Here is a 27,967-nt window from a genome sequence, read left to right as displayed (position 1 = left end):
TTTTCCAAAATAAAAAAAATTAGCCTTTATCATTGGTCAGTACACACTGTGGTAACAATCCCCTTCACAGTCTAACAACGCGCAGCACTCCCAACCTGGCAGGGGTGGGGCTGGGCGGGCCAGACCCAACTGTCGGCCTCGTCCCAACTCTGTCTGCATGTGTCGAACGCCACAAAATGGCTCAGGGCTTGGGAGAAGACCTGGGGTGCCGGGGGATGTGCTGTGGCTGGTGGCCTCCGTGCTGAATCATTTTCCCACAGGACAGGGTGGAAAATAGAGATACCGGGCAAAAACAGGAAGACAAACCACTGTGCAGGCGGAAATCCAAGTCTTGCTTACGCTTCTGGGAGAGAAAAGTTCACAGTGGAAATTTTTGTATCTCTGGACTCCAAACTAGTGCAGGTAAACCATTTGTTGGTGTGTTCTGTCCAGCATGGCCCATCCAGTGGAGCCACAGAGACACACAGAAGGGGGTCAGCCTGGAATAACGGTGCTGGAAGTAGGGAAACAGGCCAGCATTTGGGAAGGAACAAACGAGCTGTGAGTCCAAGGGCCTAGGATGGAGGGGGCACCCTAGTAATTTCCTTCAGGGCTTTGGAAACCATTTCTAAAACGCAGCATCCCCTTTCCTGCCCACCTGCCAATGGGAGACAATACCCTTCTCTTCCCTAGGAACCCTGCTGAGGCCAGATCTCAGCTGGAGTGTGGGTTTTCAGCAAGCCCACCTGGATTTCCACTGTCTTTGGGCCTCCCACACCTGCCCTCTGGAATGAGAAAGACATGGCTACACAGGGCGGGTGGAGCCTGTCCCAGGAGCGTCCACCTGCGTGTCTGGGTGGGCCGCACCCAGGGTCCGGTCCCTCCCTTGTGGGGCCCTCCCGGGCCAACGGTAACTACAAGCTCTCTTCAGCAACCTCATTCCTTCCTAAAAAGATTCTTGTCCAAATGGAATGGCATTTGATTGGGTTCAAAATGACTAGTAATAGGGCTGTAAGTAGCGTACCCAGCTTGCTTACCCTAAGGCCACAACTTAGGTGTAGATTCGGTGGGCTAGCTCTTGGCTCAGAGGAAGAGCTTAACTGTGTTCAGTATCCTGGTGCCTTTTTCTAGCAAAGATGCTTCCAGGGCCAAATGCTGAAGAGAACACAATTTAACATAAACATCCATCGACTACTCCTCACTTACACAGGACATTTTAGCCAGCCACTTCATAAACACGCTAAAACACGTCTCAGCTCAAGTAATCTGAGTACCGATTCCCCGTGAGATACGTGACCGGTCACAGAGCTTGTACGTCACTTTGGGTGCTTTCCCTACGTGTCCTCTCCGCCTATCTGCCCGTTCTGTGCGGGGTCTCTTGGCTGATGGTGTCCTCTGCCAGGGGCTTCCTAAGGTAGTCCCCAGCTCATTAGTGTACACCTACTCTTTGCAGGCAAGGAAGCGATCACCAGGCTCTTTGGGGGCTCGCCAGCCCCCTGGGGCCCTCGCACCGTCTCTTCCCATTGCTTGCTTGAGCCTGGCACTTCTAGACTGAGCCCCCAACCTTGTGCCTCTCCCGGGTCTTCACACACACTTTTCAGTGTGCCTGTTAATGCCTGGCCTGGCACCACCTCCTCATGAAGCCCCCTGGACCTTCGTTAGGCCTCTCACAGCACTAGTTACTCACCTAGGTGGTCACTGTTTTCCTGGGCAGCATGTGGGGTTCCCGAAGCCCATACGTGAGGTGAGCCTGTAACTGCCCAACCTGTGGGTGCTTGTAAAGGGGTGCTAACCTGAGGAGCAGAAGCACAACCACACAAACTGAGATGAGCGTATCCATGTACTGGGTTAGCTAAACGAGGAAAGTAGCAAAGAGCTGGTCATTCTGTAACCATTATGAGTGATATCCTAGAAGCTGAATCCTCAGCGGAAGGCTCTATAATTTATGGTGCAAAATTAGGGCTGGCTGACCTCCCTAGGTACCGTCATCCAGGTCAACGGGGAATAGCAGGAACCTGACTTTCAGAAGGTACTAGAGGCCAGATCATCCCTCCAAATTCTTTGTGCTGATACCTGTGGCTGCCAATCCCCCAAAACCACCAAGAAAGTTCAAATGTAACCCCTTGCTCACAAAGGCCCAAGGGGGCTGGCATTTCTCATACTGTCAGCCTTTTGCAATGTTTAATAAACAGCACATCAGATTTCAATTCCATCCATTCTAGACAACTAGGTCCCAAGTGAACCTAGGTCCTGGCTGAGGGAGACACTTCCAAAGACACCTCTGCCCCCAGAGTGTGTGGTCCAGGACATGCAGGAGCACATGGTTATCATCTGGCTTTAGAGAAGGCAGCTCGGCAGGTTTCCCATAAACCACCACCTGCTGCAACACCTCTGTCAGGTCCCACAGAGGCCCTGCGAATCCTTCCCATGGCTCTCCATCACCCAACACAACCTGCATGCCCCTGTGGGACCAGGCCCATTTCTAGGGCTCTGTTACACACCCCCACGGCCCCTAGTAGACACCTGCACTCAGCCGGTGGGAAGTCTCCAATCTGCTTGCCATGGTGCTTGAGGAAAGCATGAGATCTAGTGAATCCAGGAAGGAATGACCAGTGTGCAGGCTTGTGTGGTCAGGTGGGCACCTCCCATGGGAAGTACCTGTGTCCAGCTCTGACAGCTTCCAAACAGTCAGGCACATGGAGGAGGTTGGGGTGTAGGGTGTGCAGCTTACCAGGCAGGCCATCCAAAGGGCCTTTCTTCTAAAAATAGGTGAAGGCACATAACCCTAACCCACCCTGGAAACAGAAACACAGCCCTGTTATATTATCTGAGGAGTATGCTGCTTTTTGTTTAAAAAGATTTGTTTCAAAGAGAAATCCTGCTAACACAGGCAGCCTGACAACCAATCACTCAGCTCAGGATTGTCAGCTTAACCGTGAAAAGAAAGCCCCATGCTGTGCCTCCATGCTTGGCCTTTTCCCTCTCAAATGGGACATCCTTGAGCTCATACTCTTTGAGAACTGGCTTAAATATAAACATGTTAATCACCCTATGATCAGCCACTGTAAGATGACGGAAAAGAAACAGTGAGATGGTCACCTCCGGCCAAACAACACTCTGGCCTCCACAGAAGCTACAGCAGGGACAGTGTGGCTCATGAACCAACCACCGTCTCCACTTTAAATTTCAGCTCCAGGGGTCTGCAGCTCCCACCCAGCAAGGCCAGGCTGGGAGGAGCTTCCTAAACTCAGGACATAAGACACCAGGTGTTTGGAGTAGGATAACTGCCCCATGAGGTCCCAGCTGAGGTCCCAGACTTGCAGGGTCCCAAGCTGGGTGCTGTCCTAACAGGAGGGCAGCCCACAGCCCACACTTCTGGCCAGACCCTCACTGGCCTTCACTGCAGAATTCAAAGAGTATAGATTCAAAGCTCATGAGTTTTCATGCCACACAAGGACAGTTTTCAAAGATGTGTTTAAAAAGATTCCATTCAAATGTCATTCGAATGCCCTGCTGAAAAGACCACTGGCAGTATGTATCTTAGTCCAAAGTACGCATGCTTTTTAACCTAGCAAGACTTTTCTGTTAATTCACCCCAAAGAAATAACCTGACACATATGTAAAAGTGCACAACACGGTTTATAAAAATAAAAAGTTGGACCAGTTTAAATATAAAATAAGGGATTGGTTACATATTGTTACATTTATATAACTGAGATATGCTAAAAGGCTAGTGTGTATCTACACACATCTACAAAAAGTCAAAAATACAATGCTAGCTTAATATAATGTCTAAAAATTAAAATTAATTTAAAAGTGTATGTGTTTTTTTTTTTTTTTTTTTTTTTTTTTTTAAAGATTTTATTTATTTATTTGAGAGAGAGAATGAGACAGAGAGAGAGAGCATGAGAGGGGGGAGGATCAGAGGGAGAAGCAGACTCCCTGCTGAGCAGGGAGTCCGATGCGGGACTCGATCCTGGGACTCCAGGATCATGACCTGAGCCGAAGGCAGTCGCTTAACCAACTGAGCCACCCAGGCACCCCAAAAGTGTATGTGTTTTATCACCCTATTTACGAAAAACTATGTTCAACTGATTTATCTATATGAAGCAGTCTGGAAAGGGCTCACCAAAATGCTAATGTGGTTATCTTGGGGTGGTGGAGTTATTTCCACATTGTTTGAATTTTCTTTTACAAATATGTCATAAGCAGAAAAGACTTTTTAAAAACAAAAAGGCTGGGAGCCTGGGTGGCTCAGTCGTTAAGCGTCTGCCTTCGGCTCAGGTCGTGATCCTGGGGTCCTGGGATCGAGCCCCGCATCGGGCTCCCTGCTCCACGGGAAGCCAGCTTCTCCCTCCCCCACTCCCCCTGCTTGTGTTCCCTCTCTCGCTGTGTCTCTCTCTGTCAAATAAATAAATAAAAATCTTTTAAAAAAATAAAAAATAAAAAAAGGCTTACAAAGAGTTTAATGACAGGATATGCTTATGACATATTAGAGTTTTAAAAAGCATGAGTCCAAATCATAAGCATACCATGAGCTTGAATATGAAAAAGTAAGTAGGACTAGAATATGAACTAGAAAAGAGTAGAATCCAATTCCATCTCACCATTCACGTACGAGGTGTTCTCTGGGATGGGGCATTCTCCCTCCCTCCCACAGGCTCAGCTAGGGGGAGAGGCAGACCCAGGGCACAGGTGCACCATGCCACGTCCAGGGGATGCCGATGACCTCGTGGTTTCCGACTCCCTGCACAGATGGCTAGCCTTTTCAGGACCAGCCCCTGGATTCTTCTGGATGGTGGGTGGCTCTGGCTTTGTTTTCTTTTTAATGAGCTACATCAGCACATTCTCTCCCCCCATCCACTCCCACTCCAGGGGTGAATGCGGGCTTCAGGCATTTTGTTTTCTGCATGTTCCCACGGTGGAGCAGTGGGAGAGTGTGTGCCCTTTCTTTCAATTAAAAAAAAAAAAAAAAAAGAAATTCTCCAAATATGCAAACTTTCAGAAATCAGTGGCAATTCAAGAAGCAAATGTGTCTCATGAAAAAGCTCCCACAACAGAGGGTGTCACATCTGTTCCTACAAGCGCAGGGACATAGATAAGGTTAATTCAGCAAAACTATACTTTCCCCTGCCTCAACACATGCAGCTTCAAACCCGGGGCAGTGTCTGAGGAAAGAGAATTATAGCAGCTTAAAAAGTCAGAGACACTGAGTGCAGCTCTTTTTGCCCATGGGTCCTGTCACAGTGCTATAATAAAAGGAACTTTTTGCACCAAAAAAAAAAAAAAAAGAAAGGGGCACCTGGGTGGCTCAGTCGGTTGGGCATCTGCCTTCGGCTCAGGTCATGATCCCAGGGTCCTGGGATCGAGCCCCGCATTGGGCTCCCTGCTTGGCGGGGAGCCTGCTTCTCCCTCTCTCTCTGCCTGCCGCTCTGCCTACTTGTGTTCTCTCGCTCTGTCAAATAAATAAAATCTTAAAAAAAAAAAAGTCAAAGACACTGAGTGCTTCCTGCTGAGCAGTGAACCCCAACCTAAAACCAAACACACCTCCAGCTACTGAATGAAGAATCTGAGAAGAGCAGTCATCAGCAGGATTTGTAAGATTCTGCCAGTGTGTATAACCAAATTCTCAATGATTATATACATTTTACTTTGAAGAACATCCCGTAATCACTTTTTCTGGCAACTCACTTAAGTGAAATCATAAGCAAATACCTCCCCACCATCTCCAATCAAGCAACTTCTGATAAATCAGACATATGTGTCTTCCTCATTCTAGGTACCGAGAAGAGTGCCAGAAAACCAAAAACAGTTACCAGACATATGGAAATATGCAGCATTTATGTTTCCTTTAAAAGTAAATATTTCAGAATACTCTAATTGTGCTGAAAATCTTGTGGGACAATTAAGTCCTCACAACCCTCCCGTGACATCTGGAGATGCTAATCACCTGAGGGACAAAACAGCAATCAAAATTCAACTAGGATTCCACCCTAGTTCTGGGCTGGGGCCTGGGAGGCAAAAAGGTCCATCTCTTAAATAACAAGAGTGCTAGGAATGCTGGTATTGGAGGGGTTTATTTGATGGATAAGTGGTGAAAAGTTAGTGTTTGCACTTCCTGTTTATTCTGCTAAAAATAGAGATACTCTGAGTATCTCTGCTGGTCTTGTCTGCATTCTCTGGTTTGGGCCAGCTTTCCAAAATGTTTCTGCGCCCTTAGGGAGGACCAGAGGAGCACGCAGGGGACAGAGAAAGTGGTTCCTCAACACTGGCTGAATGTGCTATCCAAGTTTGAGTCTAGATTCTCCCACTGTGACTGCTTGGTTCTGTAACTTATTTAATGGGCAAAGCATTAAAGTGAAAGCCATAACGACATCTGTTATAGACACATGGAGAGATGCTACAGGTTTTAGCAGGAGTCCAGCCCCAGACAGAGGATTGCAGAAGCCTAGTAAATGCTGGAAGAGAGAAGCCTGGATATGTGAAGGCCAAAGGCATGGTCCACAGCCAGGACAGAATACCATCTAACACCCTAAGAAGATGTCCCTGACTCAGTCGCAGGGGGACAAAAATCTGAGTCATTCCTGGCCTGTCATCTGAGCTCCCCGATGCAGACGATCCAGAACTGGGTTCTTAACCCCGAGTGCTCCAAGGACCCTCAGCAATCTGATGATGCTGGGAAACTGCTTCTCAGAATAACACTCTTAAAGGCATTAAGTAAAATACGTGTATTTACAAAGGAAATTAGTTATTTTGAAGACAATCAAAATTCTACAACAAACACGTGATACAACACATGTGTGCTTTCATACTAGTGCATTAAATAACAATCTGTACCGCTGTTTTAAAATAATGATTACTGCAAATGATGTGTAAGACATCTGGCTACAAGGAACACATGAACACTCCACATGAAAATATCTGTGGTTTCTACTGGCAACAAAGTGGTGGGTCCTGCTAATCCTGCTGTGCAGTGTCAGTCACATTCCTAATAAGTTTATCAATGGACCCAAGACAGAAACCCCTCAGGAGCCAAATGTAGGGTCCTGAGCACTGTCTTGAGTTTTGATGCCAAAGAAATTAATTAAAAAGTGCAAGTATTCACACCTATTGAAAATGGCTGAATTTTGGAAATAAAGGCTAAATATGAGCCCAAATGACATCACCCAGGGTTGAAGCTCAGATCCAGGAGAGTCTGGTTTAAATCTCATAGTTTTCAAACAGAGATACTGAGATATAACTTATTTATTGAAACATAATTTATAGACCATAACATCTACCCACTTAAAGAGTATAATTCAATGGTTATGAGTATATTTACAAAGCCCTGTAATCAACACCACTATTGAATCCCAGAATATTTCCACTGTCCAGTAAAGAAACCCTAACCTCCCAATACCCCTCCCCCTAGCAACCATGAATCTGTTTTTGTCTCTATGGATTTTCCCATTCTGGACTTCTCATACAGAGTTGATTTTCATTATTCATGGTAGTTATGTTCTATAAAGTCTCCTTGAACACTGAACCATGGCTCCTGGGAAAATACAGGATTAGGGTCCTGTGAGCCTCTTAATCATGTTTTTATCCACCGAGCAATACAAACCTTTGTGCTATATGTGTTTCTATTTAAAGACATTACCAATTCATAATGTTGAACTCACAGCCAAAAGCATTTTCTACATAAAGCACAGCACATCCCTCTTGCACTGAGGAAAATTCAACAGCACTCCTGCACTATGCTTGGGGTCATTTTCATCAGTGACATCATAAGAAAAGCACAGGCGGCTCCTGGGAAGAGGGCAGAGCAGGGAGCACCAGGAATCTCTCCCCACCGGGCAACGACCGCACGGCAGAATCTGTCTGATGGGACTATCTGGGGACTGCAGAGTCGGCTGAAGGCTTGCAGCTGTCCAGGAGAAGTAGTCAGTTTGGGTCTCTTCTAGCTCCCAGCACAGAGCAGCTACCCAGCCGTGTAGCAGACAGCCGTGCACGTGCTTCTGGGGCAGCCTGCAGACGCCAGGTGGGCAAGAAGCACCCCGTCCTCCAAAGAGCAGGGGTCTAAGCTCTGACCACCGCCGGCTGCTTCTGATCACACAGGTGCAGACACAGAGCCTGGCGGCCGTTGCTGTCGGCCCTCCAGCTCCAGTGACTCCAAGGGCATTGGAAGGGTGAGGGCCCCCTTGTCCCCCTTTTGCTTCTCACTTTTCCCCTTTTGGGAGCCACACAGTAGGACATTCAAAAAGAGCTGCATACGTGGGAAATTAGGAAGGGGCCGCGCGTGTCCAAGGAAAGGCTCAGAAAAGACCTGAGAAGACATTCAGTTTACACCTCAGGCTGGTCCTCAGCACAGAGACAGCCCACAACCATCAGAAGAACGATGACAACCAAACAGCAAACCCTGGGGAAGGGGGAGAATCTGATTTCCAGAGTTACCATGTCATGAGATTCGAATGTCCGGTGGTCAGCCAAAAAATCACAAGCACAGAAGGAAACAGGAGAGTCTGGCCCACTGAAAGGAAAAAGAGAACTGAACAGAATCTGTCCCTAAAAAAGACCTGAGGTCAGATCTACTAGACAGACTTTAAAGCAGCTGTCTTAAAGATGCTCAAAGAACTAAAGGAAGATGTGGATAAAATCATGAAAAAAAAAAAAAACTATGAGAAAAATGGAAATATCAATAAAGAAGTAGAAAACCAGAAAAGAAACCCAAAAGAAGTTCTGGGTGTTATAACAACCAATGAATCATTGAACACTACATCAGAAACTAATGATGTACTATATGCTGGCTAAATGAACATAAAAAAAAAAAAAAAGTTCTGGAGCTGGAAGTACAGTAACTGAGATGAAAAACTCACTAGAGGGATTCAAAACAGATTTGAGCTGACAGAAGAAATATCAGTGAACTTGAAGACAGGAAAGTGGAAATGATTAACACTTTGGAATACAAAGTACATGAAAAAAACAAAGAGCCTAAGGGGCCTGTGGGATACCATCAAGAGCACCAGCATTCATACTGTGGGAGTCTAAGGAGGAGAAAGGGACAGAGAGAATATTTGAAGAAATAATGGCCGAAAACCTTCCTTCAAAACCTTCAAGACACTCAGCAAATTCCAAGTCAGATGAAGTCAGAGAGACCCACTCGGAGACGCATTATGATCAGACTTTCAAAAGACAAAGAGAGAACCGTGAAAACAGCAAGAGAGAAAAGACTCATCACATCCAAGGGATCCTCAGTATGATTATCTGCAGATTTTTCATCAGAAACTTTGGATTTCAGAGAAAGTGCACCAATATGGTCAGAGCTATAAGAAGAGCCATAAGAAGAAAAACCGAGAATCCTATATCCAGCAAAACTGTGCTGCAAAGTGAGAGAGAAATCAAGTCATTGCTAGACAAACAAAAGCTGTGGCAGTCGGTGACCACTGGACCTTTCCTGCAAGAGCTGCTCCCAGGAGTCCGACAGGCGCAAGGGAAGGACTGGAGACAGTAGCAGGGAGCCATGCACGGAGTAAGGTCTCAGGGAAGGCTAACATGTGGCCAATTACAAAAGCTAAAAACCTAAATGTAAGACCTAAAACTATAAAACCCTTGGAAGAATACTTAGGACAAATGCCTCAGGACATTGGATTTGGCAGTGATTTCTTGGATTCGACACCAAAGGCACAGTTAACAAAAGAAAACATTGACAAATTTGACTTTGTACAAAATTACAGATGTTGTACATCAAAAGACACAATCACAGAGGAAAAAGGCAACCCACAGAATGAGAGAAAATACTTGTGAGTCATATATCTGAGAAGGGATTAACATCCAGAATATAAAGAATTCCTGAAGCTCACCAACCAAAGAGAATCTGGTGCAAAAATGGACAAAGGACTTGAACAGATGTCTCTTCAAAGAAGATGTACAAGTGGCCATTAGGCACTGAAAATATACTCGACATCACTAAATATTAGGGACTTAGAAATCAAAAGTACGAGATCCCACCTCATACCATTGTGATGGCTACTACTGAAAAATCAGAGGGGCACCTGGGTGGCTCAGCTGGTTAGGTGTCCGACTCTTGATCTCAGCTCAGGTCTTCATCTCGGGGTTGTGAGTTCAAGTTCCGTGTTGGGGGGATAAAAAGAAAAAAGATAAAAAGAAAATCCAGAAAACAACAGGTGTTGGTAAGGATGTGGAGAAACTGGACCCCTGTGCACAGTTGGGGAATGCAAAATGGTGCAGCCACTGTGGAAAACAATATGACAGTTCTTCAAAAAGTTAAAAACAGAATTACCATATGAAGCAGCTATATATATATACTACAGGGTATATACCCAAAAGAATTGAAAAGAGGGTCTCAAAAAGATATTTGTCTCACTTTCATAGCTGCATTATTCACAATAGCTAAAATGTGGAAGAAACCCCCATGTTCACTGATGGATGAATGATGAACAAAATGTGCTCTGTCCACACAAAAGAATAGTCTTCAATCTTACAAAGGAAGGAAATTGTGCAATATGATACAACACGGATGAACCTTGAGGACACTGTGTTCAGTGAAACAAGCCAGTCACAGAGACAAATACTATGGGATTCCACTTTTATGAGTTTCTTAGAGGGGTCACAACCATACAGACACAAAGTAGGGTGGCGGGTGCTGGGCAGCATGGGGACTTAGTTAAAAGAATGACTCAGTTTTACAAGATGAAAAGCATTATGGAGACAGAGGGTGGTGATGGTTGTACATCACTATGAATGTATTAATGCCCCTGAACAGTACAATGGCAAATTTAATGTCATATGTATTTTACCACAATTTAAAAAAAGAATACGCAGAAAAGGTGACAAATAGGACACTGCATGGACTGTGAAAAGGACACGTTTTTCAGCCTGAGAGCAGAAGCAGGAAGGTGGAGCGGTGCCCTTTCCGATCTCAGCTGCATTGGCAGCTGACCCTTCCCCGCTCTGCACGTCAGCGAATGGCCTCCCAAGGGCCTGGAGTATCGATTTTGGGCGACAAACAAATGTGAGCAACTTCACCTTGGAGGACAGACTGTGAAGGGAGCCCCATGACAGCGGCCTGTATGCCGGGGTGCTCTCATCTCCCATTCTTTCCAAGGTACCTGCATGCTGCGTCTGTGACCCTTCGGCCCCTCAGTCCTGTCCCATGGCACATCTAGTCTGTCCACTTGCCGGTCTGCGGCCATTGTGGACAGTACTGCCATGAGCAGCCCTGCACAAGTTCCGGTGGGGGAAGATGAGTCCCACATCCTGGTGCTTCGGTGAAGGGACATTGGTCTGGAGTTTTCCTGTGATATCTAGGTAGGTTTGGGGGAAGAGATTAGTAAGAGGCAAACAAAGCATTTTTCCTAAACCTAACTGTGGGTTTACTTCCACATCTCTGTTAGAAGACCGATGACGGGCGCCTGGGTGGCTCAGTTGGTTAAGCGACTGCCTTCGGCTCAGGTCATGATCCTGGAGTCCTGGGATCGAGTCCCGCATCGGGCTCCTTGCTCAGCGAGGAGTCTGCTTCTCCCTCTGACCCTCCCCACCTCATGCTTTCTCTCTCTCTCAAATAAATAAATACAATCTTTAAAAAAAAAAAAAAGAAGACCGATGAGTCTTCACTTGGGGTAGTAATACAGTTTTCTCTTAAAGGACACATCAAGGTTCATAAAGTTAGTAAGTGAAGGACAGAGTGGGTGTGGCCACAGTCAAACCACGAAAACGGCATTATGTGACTGACATCTCAGAATCCGTGCTGTAGGAAAAGGACGTGGGACTTGGGTGTCACCTCCCAGGGTAGCCTTAGCAATGCCCTGCCCGCGGATGGACACTCACACGGTACTCAAGTCCGTCCTGAACACAGAGGGCGTCAAGATGGCGCCTGCTTCCTACCATCCACAGAAACACAACTGTCCCTGCCCCTCCCACCTGGACCAGTGTTTACAGTGACCGTCCCTTGAGGATGGCGAGAACAGAGCCCCAGTCTCCCCACTGATGGGATCATGAGGCTGGGCTTTGTGAAAGTTAGGGGCACTTTCCTATTTAAGTCTGACAACTACCTGAGGTGGGCACTGCTGTCTCATTTTACAGACCAGAACATTGAGGATCAGTTGGTCACAGAGCCAGTGACAAGGGGCTGGAGGTAGGGTCTGAACTGAGGTACCCCCAGGGTCCTTGCTCTCACAAGACAGAGAAAGGCAGGGGTTGCAGGGAACATGCTCACACTGGAAACCCTGGGGGTTCAGAAACCCTAAGCCAGCCAGTTAAACTTTGGGCTATTTCTCTGAGGACAGTGGAGAAGGGACAGTAAACAACTGAGACAAGATGCAGGGCCTCAGCAACAGGCTGAAAAGAGGCGAAGGCATCTGACCTTCCGGTGGGAAGTTAACACATTCCCACTTGCAAACACACAAAACCCGGAGCTTCCTGGGTCATCTCGGCTTCGGTGAATCAGCAGCATGGGGCACCAAGTGCCACCAGCACTCACGAGAGAAGAGTGGCCTCGGTAGGGCCTCCGTCCCCAGCCCCGCACGCACGAGTCGAGCCTGTGTGGCAGATGGCAAAGCCTGTGTGCGGATCTGTAGCTCACACGCTGCTCCACACCCACCTTGTGAGCAAACACCATGACCTTGGACGGCCAGGGCAGAGCTGTGCAACGTGGGGCTGGGCGCCTGGAGAACAACTGATAAACACAATACAGGGAAGCAGAAGAACAGGACAGAGAATGGGCTGAGGGAACGTGAGGTAATGAGGCAGAGCAGCTTGAGACCAGGCTGCTCTGAGAGGGTGGTGTATGAACAAACACGGGAGCGATGTGAGCGGCAGAGTTCCAGGCAGGGCAGTAGGCTGCAGGGGTGGCCACAGGGAAGGGGGACAAGAACAGGAGGACGCCGAGGGCTGTGGCCGAGCCAGGGGCCACGCAGAGGCAGCAGAGCCTGCAGATGCCCAGCAGCATGGGCGGCCGGGGACGAAGCAGACGTCACTGTGAGGAAGTGACAGCTGTGCGGGCTTCTCGGTATCATCAGCAGGACACCGGGCTCAGCAAGACCGCAGACGCAACGCCGTCTGACCTTGCGCCAGAGGACCGGCCAGAAGGGGAGGCCAGCGGATCTCCTGCGGTCCCTCTCTACGCATTCCCTTCCATCAGCACAAACAAAACTCAAAGAGCACGGACTGCCGGCCAGCGCTCTGGGCACCTGCAAGCGTTGCCTGTTCATCTCAGGATGACCTGAGGGGCACGTATGTTCAGACGGCCCTCATGTGCAGGAGGGACTGCGGCATCCTGCCTGCTTTAGAACCAGGCACCTGGCCCCACACCTCCTCCTGCCCCAAACACTGTGGCTTCTGCCCCCAGTGTGTGCTCAGTAACACCCCCCCCACTGTGAGCTGTACCTGTCACTCTGCGAGTGTCCCCGAGGCTGCTCTGCCCCGTGCAGGCGGCCAGTGCGCTCGCTACGGGCACAGAAGGTCCAGTCATGACCCAGTCAACCAGGAAATGCCATTTTCCAAACGTCACCTGCAGGCGGCTCTTCCCTTCAGTATTTTATTGTGAAACGTGAAGATTCACCCAAGTTTAGAGATGAATAGATGCAGTTCTGAGAAGCGAGCAGCACAAGGACCCACTTTGACTCAACAGCAGGGCACCCTCCCTTTCAACCATTAACCTACATTAGCAGCTTATTTTCCCATAAAATGATGCTGTCACAGCAAAGCTAGGCCCTCAGAGTGAAAAGTTAACCAAAGTTATAATTTAGAGCTAGCATCATTTTCCAATCCTAAAAAGACAGTGGAAAACACACACTAGCAACCACAAGCTTCATTCTTTGGTTCCTGGTTAATGCCTTTTTGTTAGTGAACTCCCTTGCTTCCAGTTAAAATATGAATGCATCAATATTATTTTTTCCTCAGTATTAAAAAATCAGAAGTCAATACTACTGAAGGTGGAAAATGCATTTTAAATTTTTTAAGCCTTTCTAATAAATTAATGTTGAGCAAATAAACATTACTTTCTTTCACCTGCCCCAGAGCCTAGAAACGAGAACCGTCTGGCTCTGTCCTGACAGACGACAGTGGGAGCTGCATGTGTGTGATGGGCACTGAGCAGCACCCCCCAGTACCTCGTTTCTGGATGAAGACCCGGAGCAGAGGGTTTGCGCTCGAGACCGCCTTGCAGAAGTTGTCATCGTTGTTGATGGGCAGCAGGTCCCCGTGCACGTCCGCATAGCCGATGGTCACATCAGTGTTGGAGATGTGGTGCGTGTGCACGACCAGCTTGTAGAAGTCTTCGAACTTCCCCGGCTTCTGACGGTCCAAGGAGAACCTTCGGAACTCCGCCCCAAACTACAACGCAAGAGACAGGGAGCAAATGAGTGGTGGATAAAGGTACCAAAATAAGGCTTGTTCACTGAATGACATGTGTGTGCCATCCACGAGGCCCGGGACACAGTGGTGGACAGTGTCCTTGTCCTCACGGAGCTTGTGCAAAGACAAAAGTGTGGGAAGCAGTTCCGCCAACGCTGAGGACAGGACGGGTGCTGGAGCTTGGGCTAGAGAGGAAAAGCAGTGTCAAAATTAATTACGAGGATGGTGGATGAAATGAAACAGGAGCCTTGGGGAGGGTATTCACCTGGGGTGGCTGTGCAGGCCCAGGTTAGGATCTGAACAACCCTGAGGCAGGGTCAGATGCTCAGAGGCAGGAGCAAAGCAAGGGCCAGCTGAAACCTCTGGACTTTTTCCTAAGAGCAATGGGTAGTCCTGTAACAATTTTAAGCAAGAAACTGATTTGAGATGATTTGCATTTTTAAAAGACCAAATGGCTATACTTCAAAAGGATCAGAAGCGGAAGCAAAAGTGAAGGAAGGAAGGAAGGTGGTAAAAAGGAGGCTTCAGAAATCTCGGGAGACAGGGCCCTGGTACTGGCCAAAAAGACAGAGCAGATCTCTCCCCCCGAAAGATGGTATTCCGTCTGTTTGCCCCAGGGAATGCCCAGGGCCCATCTTTTCTGACAGTCCCTGGCCTTGGCTCAGGTGCCCACGCAGTTCTCTGCTGGGAGAGGACCCTAGGTCACCTCCCACGGGCCGAGCCATCCTGGGATCTGAGGACACCACGGTTTGGCCTAAGGTTTTCTGGATTGGGACATGCTGTTTTTCCTTACTTGGCAATAGAGACTTTTATTCATCAGGACAGATTCGGTGCTCTTCAGTATAACCGAAAACTAATAATAGTGGTTCCAAAGTACACGTAAGTGAAACGTCTAATGTTTATACTAAACGAGTCATTATACCATCTAGACATTATGTCAACTAGTCAAGGGCAAATCAACTCAACCCATGTGGGTTTGTGTGGTTCTCAAACTGGGCAGGCATCAGAGTACCTGGAGGCCCCCAGAGATCTGGACTGGGCTGATCTGGAGACCAGTGCAAGAATTTGCATTTTTAACAAGTTCCCAGGATAAGCTGATGCTGTCAGGCTGGGGACCACACACAGTAAACCACTGATTTTAAGGGAATCCATCTCCAAATCTCCACGTCCACAGATCTCTGAGAACCAGAGTCTCCTGTTCCATTCCTCTTTTTAAAAAGCAAAAGAAAACAAACTCCTCGCCCATCCTGCATTGCCCCAGGAATAAAATACTTCAAGGCGCACAACAGTGGGACATTCCAAAATATTGGTTTGGGAAAAGCCACCTTCAGTGCGTAAGCAAAACTCCTAAGGCCTGCCTCCCACATACTGGGTAAGGGAAGGAAGGGCTCTGAGCTCAGCGCAAGGGGCCAAGGCAAGGCTCCCCCATCCCTCTGCTGTTGGGGGTACACAGCACAGCAAACCTGGAAATCCCCCCCAGCATTAAAGATAAGCGATATAAAGATTCCCAATATTTATTCCAAGCATGCAGGATGAGCTGGCCCAGGGTGAGCAATACGGAACCTCTCATACACAGGGGCTACATCTTGTGGCCACAAACCTTGTCAAGACTCAAGAACCCAAGCCTACAACATAAATTTAATGTGATTTTTTTTCAGATTTGGTTATGTCAGCACATCATGAATCTTTATTTGAACAGTAGCCATCATCTCTGCCATCTCATATCTAATATAAGTTAACTTCCAGAACAGTTAGTTTTTATCTGTATACCCCTCTTTTCATTAAATACATAAAGAGAGTTGGATGGTGTCTAATGAAACTAGCGAGTATCTCTGACTTTCATGATTACTCCCCCAAACCGGACACCACACACTGGCTCTAAGGGACTCCGGCTGCGTCTCTCACTCCTGCAGGACTCAGGACATCCCAGTGTGAGCATGAGAATCAGCACGTTAGACAAGCCTGTTCTGCGATGTTTCTGTCATAACTGCATTTGATCTAAGACACATCTAAGTTGTTTCTCACTTCTTCTAGTAGTTGTCTTCAAAATACGTCCTAACGTGTTGATTTGAAATGAAAATCCAGACTTCTTTGTGATAGAAAGCAAGTCTGACCTGTTTGATAATGAGGCTGACTTTATCAATCCAGCAGGATGGTGAACACGCTTTATATGTTGAATGAACCTCCAAGTTTAGCAAAAAGAGGTATGAAATGGGATATTAGCATTTTTCCTGCTTTTATTGTGGCAAAATACATAATATAAAATTTACCCTCTGTGCCAGGTCCCCACCATCCATGTGCCTTTTTATCCTGTGAACTGAGTCTGTCCCCATTAAACATGACGCCCCAGCCCCTCCCCCAGCCCCTCGCCACCATCTACTCCAGGACTCTAGGACTGTGACTCCTCTACGTACTTCATACAAATGGCATCATACAGTTTATGTCTTTTTGTGACTGGCTCGTTTCCCTGAACAGATATGTGATTTCTCCCATTCTGTGGGTTGCTTTATTCTGTGGACCCTGGTCCTTCTAAGGGGAAAGGTCACGGCTGTGGTCAGAGCACAAGGAAGAAAAGGTGGACTGTCTGGGACAGCTAACTTGTCTGCTAACCTAGAGCAGGCGCCCCAAGAGGATTTAACCCTAACATTTTATCCTAAGAATTCATGCTTGAGTACCCTATCACTCTTCTATGCAAGAAAAACAGATAAATTGAATTAAACCTTCTTTTCACATCGCCATAAGGCTCTATTTGTGGAGAGTATTTCTACATTGTTGTCAGTGGGTATGGAGTTCTAATTTTGCAAGATGGAAAGAGTCCTCACACATTCACAACAATGTGAATGGAACCAATCTTGCTAAACTGCTCAAAAACTGGCTAAGATGGTAAATTTAATGTATGTGTATTTTACCAAAACTATAATATAAAATAGATTTTTTACAGTAAAGAAGGTTCTAGCTTGAGTCACTACAAGTATTAAATCACAATTAGAACACAGTTACAAAATTTCATAATTATTAAACATCCAAAGTAAACATTTAAAAAATCTTTCCCTGAATGAAAAATGTTTAATGCTACACGAGGCAAGTGTAGCATCGGCTTTTTGGCTACTTCTGGCCGTGAATGTCAGCGCTGAGAGGCCTTCTCTCAGCAGCAACAGATGGGAGTGAGGGCTCTGAAGGCATGCCAGACCCCAGCCCTTCAACTCTTGACAAGTAATGTGCCAAAAGTAAATAATCATATCATTAAAATTATTTTTAATAATCTATTAGCTGACAATTTAATTAGGACAACTTTCAATGCCGTTGAAAGCAAAGTACTGGAAACAACTGGACTTGCAAGATTTCTTGCCCAATCCTTGGAACAATTCACTTTTTCAGTTTCTGGTAAGTTCATCAAGAATTACATGACAATGAATTGTGCCTGCTAATTATTGCATCTAGAGGAAACTTGTGTAATCTGATATAAAGGGGAAGTAAAAATATAAGATTAGTACCCCATGCCATTAATTTTTTAAATAAGATGCTTTTATTACAATGAAGTTGGATTCTTATGTGACACCATTACCAAGAGTCATTCAAATGGGTAAATGACCTCAATGTAGGACCTAAAACTATAAAATTCTGAGATGAAAACTTAGGGCAAAAGCTTTAGGACACTGGGGTTGGCAATGATTTCTTGGATAGGAAATCAAAGCACAGGTAACAAAAGAAGAAACAGACGTTAGACGTAGGGAAATCCACCTTTTGTGCATCAAGACATTATCCACAGAGGGGTGGCTCAGTCAGTTAAGCACCTGACTCTTGGTTTTGGCTCAGGTCATGATCTCAGGGTCCTGAGATCGAGCCCTGCACTGGGCTTTGCGTTCAGCATGGAGTCTGTTTGTCCCTCTCCCTCTGCTCCTCCTCCCACTCTGTCTCTCATAAATAAAATCTTTTTTTTTTTAAAGGACACTATTCACAGAGTGTAAAAGCCTGTAAAAGGGATAATATTCAGAATATATAGAGAACTTCTAAGTATAAAGTGGCATATATCCATACAATGAAATGTTATTCAGCCTTAAAAAGGAGGGATATTCTGGCACCTGCTGCCACTCAGTTGAGCCTGGAGGACACTGCGCGAGTGACGCGAGCCAGTGCCACGGGACTCCTCTTGTATGAGGTCCTAGAGCCGCCAGATCATGGAGACAGAGGGCAGGTGGTGGTTGCAGGGAACTGAGAAGTCATTGCTTAAGAGAGTTCTGGAGATATGGGGGGGACAGCTGCAAAACACTGTGAATGTACTTAGGGATACTGAACTGCACACGTAAAATGGTTAAGTGGCAAATTTTATGTGATGTGTATTGTACTACAATAAAAGAAATGGAGGGGAACAAGATGTCCACAGGAGGCTGTGAAAAGCTGTGATTCATTCCTATGATACAGACGGCCACACACATATGCAGGGCTGTGTATGTGATCAGGAAAGGCCAGAGACGGCTAAAAGCTCTCCCACCCGGCTGATCTTGGGATTCTGTGAGTTAGGAAGTGAAGGCTAAAGCAAAGAGTAAGTGGCTAGAGTATTGAAGATATGCCCCAACACACACACACACAGCCCCCAAGCAAGGGCTAGGGGACTTACTGGTTCAAATCATTTAAGGAAATCTCTGTTCAATCACCAGATGACCAGGAAACTAACAGTAGTCACACATGACAAATAATACACTTTACAGAATTGGTCTAGGAAAGTCACTAAAACAAAAAGCAGCAACATCCACAAACCCTTAAGAGGGAAGGGTTTGACTTCCAGAGTTATCACATCATATTATTTAAAATGTTTAGTTTTCAACAAAGTTATGAGATACATAAAGAGACAAAAAAGTGGCCCCCGTGCAGAGGAAAGTAAGCAGCCAAAGCAGTCACTGAGGGGGCCCAGATGCTGTACTTACAAGACAAAGATCTGAGATCAGCTATTATAATTATGTTCAAATAATTGAAGGAAACCATGTCTAAAGAGCTAAAGAAACCATGAAAGCAATAAACAGAGATTATCAACAAAGAGATGAAAATCATTTAAAAAAAAGAATCAGAAATTCTGCAGTTGAAGAGTATAGTAACTGAAGTGAAGATGTTCCCTAGAGGGACTCAACAGACAATTAGAGGCGGCTGAAGAAATAATCAGCAAACATGAGGATGGGTGAAGAAAAATGAACAGTCTCAGAGATCTGTGGTATGCTACCACGCATCCCAAGGAATACATTCCCTGTTGAGAGTCAGAGAGCTGGGGTCTGGCATGCCTTCAGAGCCCTCACTCCCATCTGTTGCTGCTGAGAGAAGGCTTCTCAGCGCTGACATTCATGGCCAGAAGTAGCCAAAAAGCCGATGCTACACTTGCCTCGTGTAGCATTAAACATTTTTCATTCAGGGAAAGATTTTTTAAATGTTTACTTTGGATGGTTAACTAGAGAGAAAAAGGCAGAAAGAATATTTGAAGAAACAATGTCCATAACTTCCCAAATCTGATTAATTTAATCTACATATCCAAAAGTCCAAACTACAATTAAGATAAACTCAAGGGGATCCACACCTAGAAGTATCATAGTCAAACTGTCAAAACCTAAAGCCAAAGAGGCAATCTTAAAAGCAGGAAAACAATTCCTTACATATAAAGAATCCACAGTAATATGAATGACTTCCTGTCTGAAATCATGAAGACTAAAATGTTGTGGGATGACATGTGGTGGGGGGAGGGGGGAGAATGTCAACTGAGAATTCTACATCCAGCAAAACTATCCTTCAAAAATGAAGGAGAAACGACATAGTCCCAAACACACAAGAACTGGGAGAATTTGCCACCAGCAGAGCTGCCTTATAAGAAATATTAAAGCCATCTTTCAGGCTGAAATAAAAGGACACTATACATTAACTTGAATCCAGGAAAAATCAAGAGCACTATTAAATGTAACTACAGAGGTATATATAAATGATAGTCAAAGTGTATTTTTACTTGCTTGTAACTTGCTTCTTCTGATTAAAAGACAGCTCCAGAGGCAGTATGCCTGGTGGTACACACCAGCACGCTGACCCCACAGCAAGACCAGGGTCTGAAGAAATAACACTGGGTGTGGAGCCACTGGCTTTCCCTGGATAGTGCAGCCTCCCATGAGTGGATCCTGGCCTTATGTTGTCCCCCAAAATGCAGTGCAGATATAGCCTACAGTAAAGATGAACCTTGAAAACATTATGCTAAGTGAAAGATGCCAGACACAAAAGGTAAGACCATGTACTGATTTTTTCATGGATGAGTCAGTTTACATGCAAGGTACAGGATAGGTGGAGTCATAGAGAAAATAGACTAGTGGTTGCCAGGGGCTGGGGATAGAAGGAATTGAGAATAGCTGCTAATGGGTAGGAGGTTTATTTTTGGGGTGAAGAAAATGTTCCAAAATTAGATAGTGGTAATGATTGCGCAACTCTGTGAATATACTAAAAACTACTGAATTTATACTTTAAAGTTGTGAATTTTATTTCACATGAATTATAGCTTATAGAGCTGTAATTTTTTTTTTAAGTTTCAACTCAAATAATAATTTTTTCAAATAGCCAATTGAAGGCTGATTGGAAGCTGTGTTCAGAAACATGGAAACCCCAGAGAGTGACACTGGACAGGTTCAATGCAGGCTCTGCTTTTGTTCTAGGCATACAGGAAACCCTAAGGGACCAAGTATCCAAGCATCTGTTGTCAGCACACATCAATTTAGAAGATAAAGATTTAAGAACTCAGGGAAGCCCCCCCCCCCCCATTACTGCTGGGTCTTGCAGAGCAGAAACAGGATGCGAGACTTAGTCCAAGCTGGTAGGGCAAGCTTTTCCAGTTTGAATTGGTCCCACAGTGTTGAACTGGTAAAGACAGAGGGCAGGCATTCTGAGCAGGGTAGAACTTGCCTTCCCTCACACCCATCTCCACCCTGGCTCCAAACTGCAAAAGGCCCTCAGTCCCTCTTCTCCAATTCAGAAACTAAAACTCTAGATGAATGATATGTCTGGAGTCACAGGACTCTGGCAATACAAATCTGTTTTCATCATTCAATGTCATGTGACTTCAAGGATGATCCATTAGCGCTACCATGATTATTTCTTATTTTCCAGGTTAAAAATGTTAAAAATGTAAAATTTTCTTTTTCTTGATACCTAATGAGATCTCTCTACACTTTCCTGTATGTTAAAAAAAATCTGTTTTGTGTAGAACACTGCAGAGCACTAAAGGCTTGTTTGGGTTAGCTGTCTTCATGTCCACAATTAAATTTTAAGCTTCCTCATTGGAAGTGTCTCTCCAAGCATCCATACTGAGGGTCTCAGAGAGGGTGAGAATCTGCCCAAGGCCACAGAGCTCCTGGATTCCAGGCTGGAAATAAGACCCCATTTCCTGACTCTGATTCAATTCTATGTCTGCAGCACTAAGCGGCTACCACTCCAAGCTAACTGAAAAGTCATTCTTCCTACAATGGAAAATATGGTCCCCAGCTTCCCTCTTAAACTCGCTCAGGTACTCTTTTCTTTAAAACTCTAAAACGGCACACTTTTTGATGACTAAGAGGCAGCTGTGGCTCAATGTCATCCCTCCTGTTAGGGCTAAAGTCAAACGGAAGAGGAGGAAAATCAAACTGAGCACTTTCTTCTCACTGAGGCCCTTTCCACTGCTGTTTTTCCAGCTAGGGAGGGTGTTTAGGGCTTGAACCCCATGTGATGTCCCTGCATGCCCCAAAGAGGATGGGGGGGCAATTAATCACTGTTTCCATCACTTGAGGATTCAAGGCTCACACATATTTGTGTTTCTAACAGTTTCATGGGGGCAGGAGATACACATACCCCATTCTTAATCTCAAGCCACTTGGGAGAGATGCATTATCCCCTTCATCCCCCTCACAGAGGTAGGCCGCTCAAACCCAAGGGGGCAACATAACTGGCTCACAGTCTCTCTTTGCCACAGTGTCTGACTCAACTTCCCCCACCCCCAGCTCACCTCCTCTTTCAGGGTGCTTTTCACAAAAAGGGGAGTTGAAGGGCAAAGGTCTCTATTTCTGAATTTCTATCCTCTTTCATCATTTCCTTAAAATACTCTGTGTTTAAAAAAGCATTCTTTCCTTTTATGCATATAAATCAAGGTAGTCTTTGCTCTGAAGCAGTCAGAAAGGCTGGCCACACATGCCTGTGAACATAGCCACCATGGGGAAACCAGGAAGATTCATGCAAGACAAAAAAAAAAAAAAAAAGGAGGAAAATCAAGGTCTAGTATCTGGTATGATGCTTGAGGTGCCATCTGGAGCTGAGAGCTCACCTATTCTGGAGTTGGTCTAGTACCTGAGCTGGCTCATGGGGGTCCCACATAGGGATATCTGACTGAGACATCTGTGCAGTGTGTGAGGGCATGTTCTTGCAGACCTCTGACATGCATGCTTTAAAAAGAGAATTGGAACCACACTGTTTGGTATGTTTTTCTTTATGGTTTGAATAGGGATAGAACCACAGAGCTCAAAATTCAAAACGTTTTCAGTAAAAAGTCTCCCAGCCACCCAGTCCCCTCCCTACAGGAACCAGTGATTTCAGTTGTATGTGCCCTTCAAAAGCACGTGAAGGCATTAAAAGTGAGCTGTATCTATTTTCCTTCTTTTCTAAACAAACAATAGCACACTATCCACAGTGGTCAACTCTGTGCTTTTTTTCACTTATCTGCTATATTTTGAAAACAGTCTTTTTCTGGATGCTTGTGGTCTTGTGGAGGAGGTATCTCTAGCTCTCCGATGCCCCTGAAGTGAGGAAGGTTGAGTCCCTGGGCCCACAGGGACATGACAGGGTATTGTCAGACTCACCAGGCACAGGAGCCAGGCATTAAGGTAGAGGCTTTACCAGTTAAAATTTGCTTAGTAACTGAGGCACTTCTAAGACTCTTCCCAAAACCCATGCAGCCACAAATTTGTAAGTACTATATGAGTTACAGTAGCAAACAGCTCACCACTGGAGTACCAGCCCATGAGAGTCTGCTTATTCTAGACTAGTATAGTTCCAACACACAAATTTTCGTTGAATCAATGAATTAAGTCAGAACAGGAGCACAGGAGGAGATAGGAGCATGAAGTCACAACCAGTTCCCATGCCACACACCAGCCCAGTCCTGTGTATGTGAGATCTGAAGCCAAACGTCAGCGCCCCCGCCTCGCCCCCCAGGTGTCAGGGCAAAGATGATGTTTTCACCATCAAAACCAAGGAGGCAATGTTCCAACACTATTTGCAAGCAGGTGAGTAAACAGGCGACCTGGAAGGGTCTTTAACCATGTAGAACACAATCTCTATGGTAATCAGTTTGTGACCATATTTCCGATGGCTCAACTTTAAGTGCCCATTTTAAAGACACAAAGGCTCTCGGGGTCTCAACCACACCCAGGGGCTGCCTGAAGGTGTTTCTGAGGAAAGGCCTTGTTTCCAAATGACTTTCCCAGGAAGGAAGGGCAGTAGGTTGCTCTGACCACTTGCCTTCTGCTCGGAATAAATCAGGTGGGAGCCCTTGGGTCGGTGACACTAGGCTGTGCCCTCCACTAGTGACCATGCAGTAGACACCACACGCTTGCTGAAGGCAGATGGACTCTCCCGAGAGGCTCCGAGGCCCCGTCCCACCTGCTTCCCAGCTCAGATCCCTTCCTTGATTCTAAAGAGAAGAACGTCTGAGAAGCTTCACTCACTCTTGCTGCTCCCTTTCACCGGAGCGCGACTCCAAGAACCACCACGCACCAGGACACTTCCAAAAGTGTCCTATTAAGTGACACATGTGTCTGTACTTGAACTCACTCCTCCAAACTACGAAGTAGGAACTTATTCACCAAACAAATATATTCCTGCATTGGGCTTTGCAGTTGTAAAAGAAAAATATGGTCTCCATTTTATCCCGCCCCCTCCCGCCCCCGACCCTGGAGTATAGTAGGTACACAAAATTCATTTACTGAATAACTAGTGTAATGCATGCCTCCTGCTTTTATCATCTAATCAATATGTATGGAGTGGCTCTAAGCAACAGGTTATCTCCTACATACTGGGTAAGTGAGTGAACCAAACAGAAAAAAGGCCTGTCCTCATGAAACTTACGTCCTGGCGGGGAAGACAGGTAGCAAACAGTAAAAATGACGCATGCAGGTAAATCATATAGTAGTTAGAAGCTGGTCAACGTGCCATGGGAGAAAGGACAGAATACACTAAGCAGGCGAGTGTGCTCCCTAATCTGCCGGGAGCTACGCGGGAGTGCAGACCGTCACAGCACAAGGGCCCCTGGGTCTCTTCCCGCAGTCCGGGATGGGTCAGCCTCCTCTGCCACTGCGCGGGACTGCGGGGACTTGGGGCAACCCCCTCAGCCTGTCTGCAGGGTGGGGCGCTGTGAAGGCTCCCACACAGCGCAGGTTGCAGCCGCAGCCGCTCTACTCCTGATCACTGTATTAATACAACGATTACTACCAGAACAGTGTTTTACTGAAAAAAAAAAACCCTTCAGGGCTGGACCCCGCAGTTATCCCGAAATTGCTGTGATCTTGAGGGGTCAAGGAGGGTACTACTAGACACTAAGTCTTATACTGACACCCACTGACTGGGGCCCGAGGCTGAAGCACCCAGCATTCCTAGGGTCACCTCCTAGTGTAATAGGTTCTTTATCTTGGATAAAAGATACTCCCGAGGGGCATCCAGCGACCCACTTTGTCCTATCACGCACGATAAACGCAGACTTAAAATGATGCACTCATGTTACCCTGGTTATCCACCCAGATTATCCCCGCAGCTCTCTGAGCTCTCTCTGCAGGGCACCTCCCCGCCCATCCTTAGGGACCCAGCGTCCCAGGCCCCGCCCCCCTGCGGAGACGTCACTGAGGAGCTGCCGGCGAGGCCCCGCCTCCAGCTCGGCCCCGCCCCCTCGGCCCCTCCCCCCAGGTCCCGCCTCCAGGTCCCTAAGGCGAGAGGAATCAGAAGTCATCAGAAACAGATTTTCAAGGAAAACATTCACCAAAATATTTACAGTTGTCAAAACTGTTAACTGTAAAATTGTCACCAGAGGAAGCACATTCCCAGGATGAAATATAATTAAGCCAACAGAAATGCTGTGTTAGAGGGACGCCTGGGCGGCTCTGTCAGTGAAGCGTCTGCCTTCGGCTCACGTCAGGATCCCAGGGTCCGGGGTTCGAGCCCCGCATTGGTCTCCCTGCTCAGAGGTCCGCTTCTCTCTCCCTCTGCCCCTCTCTCCTGCTTGTGCCCCCGTTCCCCGTCAAATAAATAAATAAAAATATTTTAAAAATATTAGAAGGGGTTGGGAAGTGAGAGAATATAAGGCAAAGCTGAATCTAGTGTGACCCTTAGGGTGCAGCACAGAGCTAAGCCAGAAGGCCCAGCCCAGGGCTGTGACTACTGCCTAAGCCAAGAGCCCAGGGAGCCATGCACCCCTGGACCCCCTGTGGCCAATGAAAGCAGGCTCTCTGGGGCTGGACCTCCCCAGCGTGTGTCCCTTGAACCAGCAGCATCATTGTCACCTGGGACCTGCTGGAGATGCATGACCTCAGGCCCCAGGCCTAGGGAGAGAGTCAGAATTCTACTCTAGAGTCCCAGGGACTCATGTGCAAATCAGTCTGAAAAGCAGGGTTGTACATATCCCAGCGTGCATCTTGCTAGTCACTGCTAGGGGCTGTTGTTTAGTGTTGGTTCCTTGAATGAAATCTTATTGAATGCCAGATATGGGTGGCACCCAGTGCCCGTGTTGAGTGTCTTCATGGGGCTGGTGGTTGTCTGAGAGCCCAATGTGGGACAGTAATCATACATGCAAATGTGTAATTACAAACTGAGAATTGCACACAAAGGAACTGTAGGACACAGGCCCTGATTCAAACTGTGTTTATGAGGAGAAGAAATATTCAGGTGGAGAGAGGACACAGCCCTGGATGTGAAAGGGCTCAGGTGTCACTCTGTAAAGTCATGCAACCACCTCAGGCCGTTTGGGGCAGGGCCAAGGAGCAGGAGTGCATGTGCATACTACAGAGAAAACTGTGGGAAGGCTCCCACTGAGGGAATGATCAGGAAGCACAGGGTGTTAGCCTCATGTGGCATCTGTCAGAGCGTGGGACCCTGCCATGCGATGACTTCTTGGCTGACATGTTGAGACAGTTTAAAATCAGGCCACAGACCTGTGAGTCAGATGGGGTGGAGCCGACAGCAGAGCTTGGCCCCTTCCTGTGCCCTATCCACACACCCTGACCCAGAGTGATGATGGCCAGCCACCAGTAGCCACAGAACTGCTCAGGTGAACATCCTTTGTGAGGCTGCTGGGCACTAAGAACCCACTGCACCTGGGTCACCTCAGTGAGCATGTGTGTGCTACAGGTCACATGTGTGCTCTTCTGCTCACATACATGCTCTCCAGCTCACATGTGCGATCTGATCCGTGGACCCACCACTGGTTAATGGAGATGTGGGGTAGGGCTGAGAGTGGAGGACACAGAGATTTAGGAACAGGGTTCACGGTTTCTGTCTGGCAGGGATTTCCAGTACGGTGTGGTCAGTGCCATGCTTTGCGTACAAGCTCTCTCTAATCCTAACAGCCACCCAGAAGTGTCACTGGTCCCATTTTAAAGGCCAGGGATTGATACCTGGAAGGATTCGATCCCTGACCACAGTCATGAGGGTGGTAAATAGAAGAACTGAGGCTAATACCGGAGGGAATGCAGGAAAGAGCTAAAGAGCTCCAATGGTGAGTACTCCATGTGGAAAGTCAAACACTGGGATACCCCACCGGGAACAGACTTCCCAGGTAGGAAGGGGCGCCTGAACCCGACAGCATGGAGGAAGGAGGACTGTCGGCAGGTGGAGTAGAGTGATGAAGAGCCGGGCTGCTCCAGGAGCTGAGGGTCAAAGTGCAGGAGACCTGGTTGCTATGACAGGTAGAGATGGCAGACTGGAGGGACCGCAGAGGTCAGAGCATGCAGGAGGTGAAGGCCAGGTTTCTCATCTGTCCCTGCCTTCATGGGACTTCTCAGAAGCAGAAATCCACTCCAGTAGAGGCCTGGAACCTGGCCCCCAAGGAAGTGGGGTTACATCCCAGTACGAACTCACGATTCACAAAAAAGGGGGCAGTTTCCAGGGATGGGGATGGGCTGAGGTGGGACAGGGTCTGGACCAGTGGTGTCTTTTATCAATACATACGGGAGGGCAGAGTCATTCATTACGCACAAGGCTCTTGAGGTGCAAATTCCTGACTCGCCTTTACTGGCTGTGTGACTCTGGATAATTTAAACTTCTCTGAGCATATTTCCTCCTTTTAGAAAAGGGACAAAAACATATTTTTCATAGGGTTTTTGTGAGACTCAAATACATGTGCTATCCTGAGAGTGTAGTCCCAGCAAAGGGTCGCTGTTCACCAGAGTGCCTGAAGAAGGTGCATCATGCACAGACGTTCACAGGGCTGTGGTCTGAGCCCTTCTCAAAGACTGAAACTTGCAAACACAATAAACGCAGCCCCTTGGCTACGCACCCCTAGTCATGCAATTCAAGGGGCATCTGCTAAGTGACATGTCCAGGTGTGCCAGGGACCAGGAGAGTCGCTAATACTACTCTGCACTCTGCACACAGCTGCGAAGAG

At 46.8% G+C, this 27,967-nt stretch overlaps 1 protein-coding gene across 1 annotated transcript in view; it reads right to left on the bottom strand.

Moving 5' to 3' along the window:
• Positions 1–27,967, bottom strand: part of PARD6G (par-6 family cell polarity regulator gamma) — a 77,673-nt gene that overhangs the window by 39,333 nt on the left and 10,373 nt on the right. Inside the window, exon 2 of the mRNA XM_045886495.3 lies at positions 14,088–14,310. Coding sequence (XP_045742451.2) covers positions 14,088–14,310 — 223 coding nt within the window. The remainder of the gene's footprint in view (positions 1–14,087; positions 14,311–27,967) is intronic.

The sequence above is a fragment of the Mirounga angustirostris genome, unplaced genomic scaffold (genome assembly GCF_029215605.1).
Source record: "Mirounga angustirostris isolate CCGP_5_RB_7025 unplaced genomic scaffold, mMirAng1.0.hap1 SCAF_14, whole genome shotgun sequence".
In the NCBI taxonomy this organism is placed as follows: domain Eukaryota; kingdom Metazoa; phylum Chordata; class Mammalia; order Carnivora; family Phocidae; genus Mirounga; species Mirounga angustirostris.
This window is presented reverse-complemented; position numbering and strand designations above follow the sequence as displayed.